The sequence below is a fragment of the Oncorhynchus clarkii genome, chromosome 21 (genome assembly GCF_045791955.1).
Source record: "Oncorhynchus clarkii lewisi isolate Uvic-CL-2024 chromosome 21, UVic_Ocla_1.0, whole genome shotgun sequence".
Taxonomy (NCBI): Eukaryota; Metazoa; Chordata; class Actinopteri; order Salmoniformes; family Salmonidae; genus Oncorhynchus; species Oncorhynchus clarkii.
In genome coordinates, this window is record NC_092167.1 from 50,860,647 (window position 1) to 50,875,646 (window position 15,000).

General features: G+C 42.7%; 1 protein-coding gene and 1 long non-coding RNA gene across 2 annotated transcripts; both read left to right on the forward strand.

Annotated features, from left to right (window-relative positions):
* The first annotated feature begins 1,516 nt into the window (after positions 1 to 1,516).
* Positions 1,517 to 11,434, forward strand: LOC139379125 (fibrinogen alpha chain). The gene is made up of 7 exons (XM_071121957.1): positions 1,517 to 1,775; positions 3,597 to 3,713; positions 3,958 to 4,141; positions 7,965 to 8,110; positions 8,843 to 9,039; positions 9,161 to 9,930; positions 10,555 to 11,434. Exons 1-7 carry the CDS (start codon positions 1,722 to 1,724, stop codon positions 11,301 to 11,303), a joined length of 2,217 nt encoding a protein of 738 aa, XP_070978058.1. The 5' UTR covers positions 1,517 to 1,721; the 3' UTR covers positions 11,304 to 11,434.
* A 1,172-nt stretch (positions 11,435 to 12,606) lies between these two features.
* Positions 12,607 to 13,133, forward strand: LOC139379129 (uncharacterized). The gene is made up of 2 exons (XR_011628369.1): positions 12,607 to 12,708; positions 12,970 to 13,133. It is a non-coding gene; the product is annotated as an uncharacterized lncRNA (long non-coding RNA).
* The last annotated feature ends 1,867 nt before the right edge of the window (positions 13,134 to 15,000 follow it).

Consider the following 15,000-nt stretch of genomic DNA (forward strand, 5'->3'; position numbering starts at 1 on the left):
TCACTACAGACATCCTGGTTTGGTATCCAGGTTGTATCACAACCGGCCGTGATTTGGAGTCCCATAGGGCGGTGCACAATTGGTTCAGCGTCGTCCGGGTTTGGCCGGGGTAGGCCGTCATTGTAAATAAGAATTTGTTGTTCGCTGACTTGTCATGGTAAAATTTAAAAAATATAAAAAAGGAATTGTGAAATTGTCTACGTAAATTACCAAAGGAGAGACAAAGCCAGTTTGGTCTTTATAGATGAGATTGGGCAGCACAGATTGTAGATGCAGAGTTAATCATTTAGCAATCAATATTTAATCGTAGCCTTTCAGGGTACACTGTACTATTGACAAATTATTGAGTAAAGGGAAGCACACGGATTCGTCACTTCCGTGAATTGGACACATCAGATATTGTTCCTATTTGCTGTCCTGTGTGGGGGTGGGCACTGTACATGATGACTAAAACACACATCAGATATTGTTCCTATTCGCTGTCCTGTGTGGGGGTGGGCACTGTACATGATGACTAAAACACACATCAGATATTGTTCCTATTCGCTGTCCTGTGTGGGGGTGGGCACTGTACATGATGACTAAAACACACATCAGATATTGTTCCTATTCGCTGTCCTGTGTGGGGGTGGGCACTGTACATGATGACTAAAACACACATCAGATATTGTTCCTATTCGCTGTCCTGTGTGGGGGTGGGCACTGTACATGATGACTAAAACACACATCAGATATTGTTCCTATTCGCTGTCCTGTGTGGGGGTGGGCACTGTACATGATGACTAAAACACACATCAGATATTGTTCCTATTCGCTGTCCTGTGTGGGGGTGGGCACTGTACATGATGACTAAAACACACATCAGATATTGTTCCTATTCGCTGTCCTGTGTGGGGGTGGGCACTGTACATGATGACTAAAACACACACAGTGCTAAAACATTATCAAGACTAGCCTGGGAGCCAGCCGGTCTGCTTGTACTGTCGTGACAATGAGCAATAGAGCTGGCAAGAGCACAAAGAGATCCGGAACCAGGCTACAGAGGGACAGTCTCTTTAAGAACTGCTGGGTCAAGTCAACTCCGTCAGAGAAGAGATGACAAACAACAACCACACAGAAACAAAAAAAAATCAACAACACTGTTCCTTAATGGCTGTGGTTTTATTCCAAAAACATACCTCCTCTGATCCTCTCTCATTTTCTCCCCTCCACTCCTCACAGCTACGCAGTCTGATCAGGGACAGTGTATATTAAGCGTCTATTAATATATTATTGTATATTAAGTAGAAGTGCTGATCTAGGATCAGTTTAGCCTTTTTAATCACAATGAATATGATTACATGGACAGATCCTAGATTAGCCCTACTACTCTGGGACGCTTGATAAATATGACCCCAGACACAACCTTTCTGGAATGATCGTCTAAACCTGCCAATCAATCAGTTTGGAAACCCCAGATAGACAATCAGTGACTAACTCCTGAGGCTGTGTCCCAAAAGGCACATATTCCCTATGTAGTGTACAACTTTTGACCAGAGCCCTATGGGTCTGCCTACGGGCCCTGGTCAGAAGGTAGTGCACTCTTATAGGGATTAGGTGCTATTTGGGACTAAAAGGGTTTGTCAACAAGTAGAGTAAATAAAGTAGAGATAATAAAAAGCTTCAGAGGCTCGGGAGAACAGTATTCTAGACCAGCATAGAGAGAGAGAGAGGAGAGAGAGATGAAGCTACTACATTTCTTCTGTGTCTTCCTGACTGTCCTTGCCTCCACTTGGGTACGATAACATTATTCATTATTTATCATTTTAATTGAATAGTTTTAATTACAATTTATTTTAATAATAATATTAATAATAGATTGAATTTATATACCACTTTTTCTAGATATACTGTACATGTATTTATTTCTGAGGTATTTGTGAGTTGGCCTTTTTTGGAAATATGTGTGTTTTTAAATATACAGAGCATTCAGAATGTATTCATTCCATTGACTTATACCACATTTTGTTTGCGTTACAGACTGAACTCAAAATGGATTAAATCTATTTTTTTTCTCTCTCAACCATCTACACAAAGTGAAAACGTGTTTTTAGAAATGTTTGCACATTAATTCAAAAGGAAACACAGAAATATCTAATTTACATAAGTATGCACAGTCCTGAGTCAATACTTTGTAGAATCACCTTTGGTCAGCGATTACAGCTGTGAGTCTTTCTGGGTAAGTCTCTAAGAGCTTTCCACACCTGAATTGGGCTACATTTGCCCATTATTCTTTAGTATTAGGATGTTGCCTGTGCTTAGCTCCATTCCATTTTTTGTTTTATCCTGATAAACTCCCAAGTCCTTTAAAGATGACAAGCATACCCATAACATGAGGCAGCCACCACTATGTGTTGTATTGGATTTGCCCCCAAAACAAACCAGATGTTTTTAGAATACTTGTATTCTGTTTCCTTCTTTTCTTTTCTGTCATTTAGGTTCGTATTGTGGAGAAACTACAATGTTGTTGATCCATCCTCAGTTTTCTCCTATCACAGCCATTTAAACTCGGTAACTGTTTTAGGAAGGACGCCTGTATCGTTGTAGTGACTGGGTGTGTTGATACACCATCCAAAGTGTAATTAATAACTTCACAATGCTCAAAGGGATATTTAATGTCTGTTTTTTTTATTAATTATATTTTAACCATCTACCAATAGGTGCCCTACTTTGCGAGACATTGGATAACCTCACTGCTCGACTGAGGGATCTTACAAATAATTGTATGTGTGGGATACAGAGGTCATTCAAAAAGCCTCTTAAAGTTCGGACCCTTTTTTTTTCAATTTCCGCTTAAAATGACAAACACAAATCTAACTGCCTGTTGCTCAGGACCTGAAGCAAGGATATGCATATAATTATAATATAATTAATTGAAAGGAAACACTTTGAAGTTTGTGGAAATGTGAAATTAGTGTATGAAATATATTAATCTTTGATACCAACATGCTTCAAGCAGATCACCATAGTCCCTGTGACCAATAACACAAAGGAAACCTGCCTAAATGACTATCAACCCGTAGTACTCACGCCCGTAGCCATTAAGTGCTTTGAAAGGCTGGTCATGACTCACATCATCCCAGAAACCCTAGACCCACTCCAATTTGCATACCGCCCAAACAGATCCACAGATGATGCAATCTCTATTCCACTCCACACTGCCCTTTCCCACCTGGACAGAAGGAACACCCATGTGAGAATGCTGTTCATTGACTACTGCTCAGCGTTCAACACCATAGTGCCCTCAAAGCTCATCAATAAGCTAAGGATCCTAGGACTAAACACCTCCCTCTAAACTGGATCCTATTCTCTGTTGTTATCATCTATTCATCGTCACTTTAATGACTCTACCTACATGTACATATTACCTCAACTAAACGGTTCTCCTGCACATTGACTCTGTACAGGTACCCCCCTTTATATTCTCTCTGTCTCTCTCTCTCTCTCTGTCTCTCTCTCTCTGTCTCTCTCTCTCTCTGTCTCTCTGTCTCTCTCTGTCTCTCTCTCTCTCTCTCTCTCTCTCTCTCTCTCCCTCCTCACCCCTCTCTCTCTCTCAGGCTGAGGACGTAGCGACCGTATTGGGCCCTCGTGGAGCCAGGCCAGTAGAACATGGTTACAAGGCTGATAAATGTGCCACAGAGAAGAACTGGCCTTTTTGCTCAGATGATGACTGGGTAAATCACCGTTTCTCTTTACCTAATGGATGACTTTTAAACAGAAATATACTTTTAGATATATACAAACCTTCTGTCTATGTCCTGTACTGTAACTCAGCCTCTCCTCTCTCCTCTTCTCCTCTCTTCCACCTCTTCCTCTGCCTCCTCCTCATCCTCTCTCATCTCCTCCTCTCTTCCCCCTCTCCTGCTCTCCTCTCCTCCTCCCCCTCCACCTCCTCCTCTTCCTCCACCTCCTCCCCAGGGTCCTAAGTGCCCGTCAGGTTGTCGTATCCAGGGTCTGTTAGACAAGGCAGACCATTCCCTGCTGAAGAAGATAGAGAAGATTAGGCAGCTCCTTGACCAGAACAGAGCCAAACACCGCTCTGCCGACCAGGCATCCAAACAGACCTATGACTACCTCAAGGAGAAACTCACCTCCAACGCAGGTGAGACGGGATAATATTGATTGATTGGAGGAACAGTCAGCTTTGTTTGGTTCCTTTTGATCTCTTGTTTTGGTTGGCTCTCCTTCTTTCTCTCTCTCTCATTCTCTCTCCCTCTCCCTCTCTTTCCCTCTCCTTCTCTCTCCCTCTCCTTCTCTCTCTCTTCTATTTATCTATCTATCTATCTATCTAGCTCTCTCTCATCTCTTTCTATCAATTTATATCTCTCTCCCTCTGTATGGATGTTAACCATTCCTCTCCTCTGTCCCAACAGGTGTCTGTATAGATGTTAACCATTCCTCTCCTCTGTCCCAACAGGTGTCTGTATATATGTTAACCATTCCTCTCCTCTGTCCCAACAGGTGTCTGTATGGATGTTAACCATTCCTCTCCTCTGTCCCAACAGGTGTCTGTATAGATGTTAACCATCCCTTCCTCCCTCTCCTCTTTCCCAACAGGTGTCTGTATAGATGTTAACCATTCCTCTCCTCTGTCCCAACAGGTGTCTGTATAGATGTTAACCATTCCTCTCCTCTGTCCCAACAGGTGTCTGTATAGATGTTAACCATTCCTCTCCTCTGTCCCAACAGGTGTCTGTATAGATGTTAACCATCCCTCTCCTCTGTCCCAACAGGTGTCTGTATAGATGTTAACCATTCCTCTCCTCTGTCCCAACAGGTGACTGTATAGATGTTAACCATTCCTCTCCTCTGTCCCAACAGGTGTCTGTATAGATGTTAACCATTCCTCTCCTCTGTCCCAACAGGTGTCTGTATAGATGTTAACCATTCCTCTCCTCTGTCCCAACAGGTGTCTGTATAGATGTTAACCATCCCTTCCTCCCTCTCCTCTTTCCCAACAGGTATCTGTATGGATGTTAACCATTCCTCTCCTCTGTCCCAACAGGTGTCTGTATAGATGTTAACCATTCCTCTCCTCTGTCCCAACAGGTGTCTGTATAGATGTTAACCATTCCTCTCCTCTGTCCCAACAGGTGTCTGTATAGATGTTAACCATCCCTTCCTCCCTCTCCTCTTTCCCAACAGGTATCTGTATGGATGTTAACCATTCCTCTCCTCTGTCCCAACAGGTGTCTGTATAGATGTTAACCATTCCTCTCCTCTTTCCCAACAGGTGTCTGTATAGATGTTAACCATTCCTCTCCTCTGTCCCAACAGGTGTCTGTATAGATGTTAACCATTCCTCTCCTCTGTCCCAACAGGTGTCTGTATAGATGTTAACCATTCCTCTCCTCTGTCCCAACAGGTGTCTGTATAGATGTTAACCATCCCTTCCTCCCTCTCCTCTTTCCCAACAGGTATCTGTATAGATGTTAACCATTCCTCTCCTCTGTCCCAACAGGTGTCTGTATAGATGTTAACCATTCCTCTCCTCTGTCCCAACAGGTGTCTGTATGGATGTTAACCATTCCTCTCCTCTGTCCCAACAGGTGTCTGTATAGATGTTAACCATCCCTTCCTCCCTCTCCTCTTTCCCAACAGGTATCTGTATGGATGTTAACCATTCCTCTCCTCTGTCCCAACAGGTGTCTGTATAGATGTTAACCATCCCTTCCTCCCTCTCCTCTTTCCCAACAGGTATCTGTATAGATGTTAACCATTCCTCTCCTCTGTCCCAACAGGTGTCTGTATAGATGTTAACCATTCCTCTCCTCTGTCCCAACAGGTGTCTGTATAGATGTTAACCATCCCTTCCTCCCTCTCCTCTTTCCCAACAGGTATCTGTATGGATGTTAACCATTCCTCTCCTCTGTCCCAACAGGTGTCTGTATAGATGTTAACCATCCCTTCCTCCCTCTCCTCTTTCCCAACAGGTATCTGTATAGATGTTAACCATTCCTCTCCTCTGTCCCAACAGGTGTCTGTATAGATGTTAACCATTCCTCTCCTCTGTCCCAACAGGTGTCTGTATAGATGTTAACCATTCCTCTCCTCTGTCCCAACAGGTGTCTGTATAGATGTTAACCATTCCTCTCCTCTGTCCCAACAGGTGTCTGTATAGATGTTAACCATTCCTCTCCTCTGTCCCAACAGGTGTCTGTATAGATGTTAACCATTCCTCTCCTCTGTCCCAACAGGTGTCTGTATAGATGTTAACCATTCCTCTCCTCTGTCCCAACAGGTGTCTGTATAGATGTTAACCATTCCTCTCCTCTGTCCCAACAGGTGTCTGTATAGATGTTAACCATCCCTTCCTCCCTCTCCTCTTTCCCAACAGGTATCTGTATGGATGTTAACCATTCCTCTCCTCTGTCCCAACAGGTGTCTGTATAGATGTTAACCATCCCTCTCCTCTTTCCCAACAGGTGTCTGTATAGATGTTAACCATTCCTCTCCTCTGTCCCAACAGGTGTCTGTATAGATGTTAACCATTCCTCTCCTCTGTCCCAACAGGTGTCTGTATAGATGTTAACCATCCCTTCCTCCCTCTCCTCTTTCCCAACAGGTGTCTGTATAGATGTTAACCATTCCTCTCCTCTGTCCCAACAGGTGTCTGTATAGATGTTAACCATTCCTCTCCTCTGTCCCAACAGGTGTCTGTATAGATGTTAACCATTCCTCTCCTCTGTCCCAACAGGTGTCTGTATAGATGTTAACCATCCCTCTCCTCTTTCCCAACAGGTGTCTGTATAGATGTTAACCATTCCTCTCCTCTGTCCCAACAGGTGTCTGTATAGATGTTAACCATTCCTCTCCTCTGTCCCAACAGGTGTCTGTATAGATGTTAACCATCCCTTCCTCCCTCTCCTCTTTCCCAACAGGTGTCTGTATAGATGTTAACCATTCCTCTCCTCTGTCCCAACAGGTGTCTGTATAGATGTTAACCATTCCTCTCCTCTGTCCCAACAGGTGTCTGTATAGATGTTAACCATTCCTCTCCTCTGTCCCAACAGGTGTCTGTATAGATGTTAACCATTCCTCTCCTCTGTCCCAACAGGTGTCTGTATAGATGTTAACCATCCCTTCCTCCCTCTCCTCTGTCCCAACAGGTGTCTGTATAGATGTTAACCATTCCTCTCCTCTGTCCCAACAGGTGTCTGTATAGATGTTAACCATCCCTCTCCTCTTTCCCAACAGGTGTCTGTATAGATGTAAACCATTCCTCTCCTCTGTCCCAACAGGTGTCTGTATAGATGTTAACCATTCCTCTCCTCTGTCCCAACAGGTGTCTGTATAGATGTTAACCATCCCTTCCTCCCTCTCCTCTTTCCCAACAGGTGTCTGTATAGATGTTAAACATTCCTCTCCTCTGTCCCAACAGGTGTCTGTATAGATGTTAACCATTCCTCTCCTCTGTCCCAACAGGTGTCTGTATAGATGTTAACCATTCCTCTCCTCTGTCCCAACAGGTGTCTGTATAGATGTTAACCATTCCTCTCCTCTGTCCCAACAGGTATCTGTATAGATGTTAACCATTCCTCTCCTCTGTCCCAACAGGTGTCTGTATAGATGTTAACCATTCCTCTCCTCTGTCCCAACAGGTATCTGTATAGATGTTAACCATCCCTTCCTCCCTCTCCTCTGTCCCAACAGGTGTCTGTATAGATGTTAACCATTCCTCTCCTCTGTCCCAACAGGTGTCTGTATAGATGTTAACCATCCCTCTCCTCTGTCCCAACAGGTGTCTGTATAGATGTTAACCATTCCTCTCCTCTGTCCCAACAGGTGTCTGTATAGATGTTAACCATTCCTCTCCTCTGTCCCAACAGGTGTCTGTATAGATGTTAACCATTCCTCTCCTCTGTCCCAACAGGTGTCTGTATAGATGTTAACCATCCCTTCCTCCCTCTCCTCTGTCCCAACAGGTAATGACAACAGCTTCTATGACCTGGCTGAACGCCTCCGTCAGAGGATCGTCGACATTAAGATCAAGATAGAGCGTCAGCTGAGGATCCTCAACACTCTGAAGACCAGCATCAAAGACCAGGTTATAGAGATGCAGAGGATGGAGGTGAGATTGAGATTGACAATGATAACGATGGTCAGAGACCATGTTCTAGAGATGAGGAGGTGAGGAGATGAGGAGGTGAGGAGATGAGGAGGTGAGGAGATGAGGAGGTGAGCAGATGAGGAGATGAGGAGGTGAGGAGATGAGGAGATGAGGAGGTGAGGAGATGAGGAGATGACGAGGTGAGGAGATGAGGAGGTGAGGAGATGAGGAGATGAGGAGGTGAGGAGGTCAGGAGATGAGGAGATGAGGAGGTGAGGAGATGAGGAGGTGAGGAGGTGAGGAGATGAGGAGGTGAGGAGATGAGGAGGCAGTCCCTCTCTTTCCACAGAGAGGGTTTCCACATGTGAATTCAGTATCCTTGTTATTCCTCTGGTTTGAGAGAACAGAAATATTAGTTTCAGAGCGTAGACTAGATGATTATCAGAGGTTACTCAGACATATTACATGAAGACATGGGGATGTGAGGAAGAGGAAGAGTTATATGAAGACATGGTGATGTGAGGAAGAGGAAGAGTTATATGAAGACATGGTGATGTGAGGAAGAGGAAGAGTTAAATGAAGGCATGGTGATGTGAGGAAGAGGAAGAGTGCTGAAAAACACTTTTTTATTTACCTCCTTTCTCCCCTTTCATCTCCCCACTCCCACCTACTCATCTCCCCCTTCTCAACATCCTCCCCTTTACCAACCTCCCCCCCCCACTCCCCCCCCCCCCCCCCCCCCTCCTCCGCCAGGTTGACATGGACATCAAGCTGCGCTCCTGTAAGGGGTCTTGTAAGGGCTACGCTGAGTTCTCCGTCGACCAAGCATCCTACGTGGCTCTGGACAAGCAGGTGGACCAGCTGGAATCCCAGAGCGTTCCGTCTGTGGAGACCGTCAGCACGCTGTACGTCATGAAGAGCCGACCGCTTAAAGACGTCGTGGTCGACAGGTGAGCAGGAGGATGCTGCTGTCGTTTTCTCCTGACCCTCCTTCTCCACCCCCCCCCTCCCTTCTAATCTCCTCTTTTCCTCTCCTCCCCTCTCCCGTACCCTTCTCTCCCCCTCCCTCAGCAAGTACAAGTCCGGCCCGGCTGAGGAACAGAAGGAGGTTTTCTTCCCGGAGGTGAAGACCGTGAAGCTGACCTTGGAGACCCAGGGGTCCAGCTCTTCGTCTGCCGCCACTGCCAGCCAGGTCCCGGGTACGCACTTCCAGCCTTCGACTTCAGGCTCTTCATCGTCATCGGGTTTGTCAACGGTGTCTGGGACGAAGGACGGGCCGAGGAAAACGATCACGGAGCTGGGTGGTGGAGGGGGGACAAGGGGGGATGGAGTTGGGGATTTCTCTAAAGGGATGGGTGGATTCGGCGGTGGGCTGGGAAGTCTCGGAGGCGGAGATTTCTCCACTACTGGTCACCTGACCACTCAGACGTCGAGCTGTACCAAGACGACGAAAAGGACGATAGTACATACGAAGGATGGGCCAGTGGAGCGCATCGAGGAAGTATCGGGCGGACTCGGCTGTGAGGCGCAGAAGCTCGGTGGCGGAGGAGGAGGAGGGATGGGCGAATTCTTCCCATCCCTCACCTCCTCCTCTTCCTCATCCTCCTCTTCCTCCTCCTCGTTCACCAAAACCACGATCCACGGCGGCACCAAGGGAGGCAGTAGCATTCTCACCAGCACCAAGACCGGTGGCACCGGCGGCGATTTCGGAGGTGATCCATTCGGAATGGATCTCGGAGCTTTCATGCGCGGGAACGACGAAGACGACATCCCAGATTTCCACGCCCGCAGCGTGAAGATTAGCGCCCGGAGTGAGCGACAGGCGGATTATGTGGGAAAAGGTACATCTGACCTGGAGTAACCGCCCAGCAGTTGACCTAGCTAGCCGCTGTTAGCATCTTAGCCTAGCAGCAATTAGCATGTTAGCCTAGCCTCCATTAGCACCTTAGCCTAGCAGCCGTTAGCAATTAGCATGTTAGCCTAGCCTCCATTAGCACCTTAGCTAAACTGCCAATAGCAATTAGCACCTTATGATAGCAGCCGTTAGAGGTTACAGTCTTAGCCAGAAGCTTTTAGCGTATTAGCTAGCAATTTGATTTAATTTTGTCATAGCTCAAAGTCATAGCCTATATTGTAAAATTAACTTTCCGAATCTGATGAATAGTAGCCAAATTAACAAAGATGTGTAAGCTAGTTCAGCCATTGCTCATATTATGTGGTTGTAGCTAACATTTTTTTAAAACAAATTGTATAAAACTTTACAGAGATACTGTATAAGATATGCTGTTCTGTACATATTACTGGATGTTCACGAAATGTTCAATGGATAATAAGTGTAATCATGGAGAACGAAAGGACTGCAGTAATTTCTCTTCACTGAAAAGGACAACACTAAATTCACTACTGAATCCCGGTCTCTCCATTCTTCCCGGCCACTAATCCGTAGCTTCTCCGTCTGTTTTCAGATTGTTCTGACATCCAACGGAACCATCTCACAGGGGAAAAGAGCGGCCTGTACAAAATCAACCCCTCTGCCTCCCTCTCCCCCTCCACTCCGAACGGGGTAGTGGAGGTTTACTGTGACCAGGAAGGTTTTCTAGGAGGGTGGACCCTGGTCCAACAGAGAGCTCATGGGGGGGTTAGCTTCAACCGCTCCTGGGCAGACTACCAGGAGGGGTTCGGAGGAGTGGACGGTCAGGGTAAAGGGGAGGTATGGCTAGGGTTAAAACACCTCCATCTTCTGACCCGGGAGGATAGCATGTTGAGGGTAGAGCTAGAAGACTGGGAGGGAGGGGAGGCGATAGCCGAGTACACAGTGAAAGTGGGGTCCGAGGCTGAGGGGTATCAGTTGACCGTGGCAGAGTATTCAGGCGATGCAGGGGATGCTTTAGTCAAGGGAGAGTCTAGTTTAGGGAGTGAGGGGTCGCTCGGGTTGAGGTTGTTCCTCTCCCACGAGGGGATGAAGTTTAGTACCTTCGATAAGGATAATGACCAATGGGAGGAGAGCTGTGCAGAGATGTACGGCGGTGGCTGGTGGTATAATAACTGTCAGAGGGCTAACTTAAACGGTGTCTACTACAAAGGGGGGAAGTATGATCCTGGTAGCAACGTTCCATACGAGATAGAAAACGGAGTGGTGTGGCTGACGTACAAACCAGCTGACTATAGTCTGAAGACCACCCGCATGAAGATACGACCGCTCGCTATGGCCTGAGAGAGAGAGAGAGAGAGAGAGAGAGAGAGAGAGGGAAGAGAGAGAGAGAGAGAGAGAGAGAGAGAGAGAGAGAGAGAGAGAGAGAGAGGGAAGGAAGGAGAGAGAGAGACACACACAGAGATAGAGAGAAAGAGAGAGAGATACACAGAGAGAGAGAGAGAGAGAGAGAGAGAGAGAGAGAGAGAGAGAGAGAGAGAGAGAGAGAGGGGGAAGGAGAGAGAGAGAGAGGGAAGGAGAGAGAGAGACACAGAGAAAGTGAGAGAGAGAGAGAGAGAGAGAGAGAGAGAGAGAGAGAGAGAGAGAGGGAAGGAAGGAGAGAGAGAGACACACACAGAGAAAGAGAGAGAGAAAGAGAGAGAGAGAGAGAGAGAGAGAGAGAGAGAGAGAGAGAAACACAAAGAGAGAGAGAGAGAGAGAGAGAGAGAGAGAGAGAGAGAGAGAGAAAGAGAGAGAGAGAGAGAGAGAGAAAGAGAGAGGGAAGGAGAGAGAGAGAGAGAGGGAGAGGAAAGGAGAAGGGAAAGGGGGGTGGGGTTAGAATAGGGGTAGGGTGTGGGGGGAGAGAAAGGGGGAGGGAGAAGGGAAGAGGTTGGCATGAGGAGAGGGAGAGAGAGAGAAAAGGACAGGGAGGGAAGGAAAGAAGGAGAGGAGACAAGGTGGGAGAGAGAGAATGACGGGGAGTGAGGGACAGATGTGGAGAGAGAGAACAAGGAGGGAGGGAGAGGGACAAAGGTGGAGCGAGCTATAGAGAGAGAGAGAGACAGAGAGAGAGAGAGTGAGAGAGAGAGACAGAAAGAGGGACAGAGAGAGAGATAGAGAGAGAGAGAGCTAGAGAGAGAGAGAGAGAGAGAGAGAGAAGGAGAGGGACAGATGTAGAGAGAGAGGGACAAAGGTGGAGCGAGCTAGAAAGAGAGAGAGAGAGAGAGGGAGGGAGAGGAAAGGAGAAGGGAAAGAGGTGGGGTTAGAATAGGGTAGGGTGTGGGGGGAGAGAAAGGGGGAGGGAGAAGGGAAGAGGTTGGCATGAGGAGAGGGAGAGAGAGAGAAAAGGACAGGGAGGGAAGGAAAGAAGGAGAGGAGACAAGGTGGGAGAGAGAGAATGACGGGGAGTGAGGGACAGATGTGGAGAGAGAGGGACAAAGGTGGAGCGAGCTAGAGAGAGAGAGAGACAGAGAGAGAGAGAGGGGAAGGAGAGAGAGAGAGAGAGAGAGAGAGAGAGAGAGAGAGAGACAGAGAGAGAGAGAGAGAGAGAGAGAGAGAGAGCTATTGCTGACTGTTGATTCTGTGAGTAGATGATTAAATGTGACTTTGCTTTTCTGACCCCGTGAATGATGTCAATGTACTGAATGTTCATGTAAAAACAAACCTCTGAACCAACCAGTTACTGCTAACCCTCAAATAACTGGTCTAGGTACTGTTCAAGTAACTGGTCTGAGATCAGTAACCTCTGAACCAACCAGTTACTGCTAACCCTCAAATAACTGGCCTAGGAACTGTTCAAGTAACTGGTCTGAGATCAGTAACCTCTGAACCAACCAGTTACTTCTACTGTTCAAGTAACTGGTCTGAGATCAGTAACCTCTGAACCAACCAGTTACTTCTACTGTTCAAGTAACTGGTCTGAGATCAGTAACCTCTGAACCAACTGCTAACGTTCAAGTAACTGGTCTAGGAACTGTTCAAGTAACTGGTCTGAGATCAGTAACCTCTGAACCAACTGCCACTGTTCAAATAACTGGTCTAGGAACAGAAGGGGTTCTAAGAACTACTTTCAAACTTCTGTTAGAACGTCTAAACCAAGCTACTGTCCAAACAATAAACATCACTTCAACTTCCTGTTTTGGGTTGTACGTTTTGTCTTTTGTTATTACTTCTGTTTATCTTCAATCTACTACGGCAAAGCTGTTGAAAAGTTCGCAGGAAAAAGTGATATTTTACAGTATAAACAGAAATCAACTACAATATTAATATCACACACCCCGAATGGGAACAGACGTCAGTTCAACGTCTAGTTTTGATTTACACTGAAATCAAATTCCACTCCCTGTTATTGGATTTAAGTTCAAAGTTGGGTGGGAAAAAAATACGAAATTCATATGTTGATGTCTTTTAGGAAATCCCAATCACTTTTCCGTGTTGATTCAATGTCATCACACGGGATTTATTTTGGTGGAAATGGCAGGGAAACAAATTTGAGTCAACCAGTTTTTGCCCAGTGAGATAAGAGTTAATATCATGTATTTATAGTCTTCTTTATGGTATAGGCCTATACATTATGAATATATAGACAATATAATATAATATAATATAATATAATATACATTATGAATATATAGACAATATAATATAATATAATATAATATACATTATGAATATATAGACAATATAATATAATATAATATACATTATGAATATATAGACAATATAATATAATATAATATAATATACATTATGAATATATAGACAATATAATATAATATAATATAATATACATTATGAATATATAGACAATATAATATAATATAATATAATATACATTATGAATATATAGACAATATAATATAATATAATATAATATAATATACATTATGAATATATAGACAATATAATATAATATAATATACATTATGAATATATAGACAATATAATATAATATAATATACATTATGAATATATAGACAATATAATATAATATAATATAATATACATTATGAATATATAGACAATATAATATAATATAATATAATATAATATACATTATGAATATATAGACAATATAATATAATATAATATACATTATGAATATATAGACAATATAATATAATATAATATAATATACATTATGAATATATAGACAATATAATATAATATAATATAATATACATTATGAATATATAGACAATATAATATAATATACATTATGAATATATAGACAATATAATATAATATAATATACATTATGAATATATAGACAATATAATATAATATAATATACATTATGAATATATAGACAATATAATATAATATACATTATGAATATATAGACAATATAATATAATATAATATACATTATGAATATATAGACAATATAATATAATATAATATACATTATGAATATATAGACAATATAATATAATATAATATACATTATGAATATATAGACAATATAATATTATATACATTATGAATATATAGACAATATAATATAATATAATATACATTATGAATATATAGACAATATAATATAATATAATATAATATACATTATGAATATATAGACAATATAATATAATATAATATACAATATGAATATATAGACATTAGATATAATATACATTATGAATATATAGACAATATAATATAATATAATATACATTATGAATATATAGACAATATAATATTATATACATTATGAATATATAGACAATATAATATAATATAATATACATTATGAATATATAGACAATATAATATAATATAATATAATATACATTATGAATATATAGACAATATAATATAATATAATATACATTATGAATATATAGACAATATAATATAATATACATTATGAATATATAGACAATATAATATAATATACATTAAGAATATATAGACAATATAATATAATATAATATAATATAATATAATATACATTATGAATATATAGACAATATAATATAATATAATATAATATAATATAATA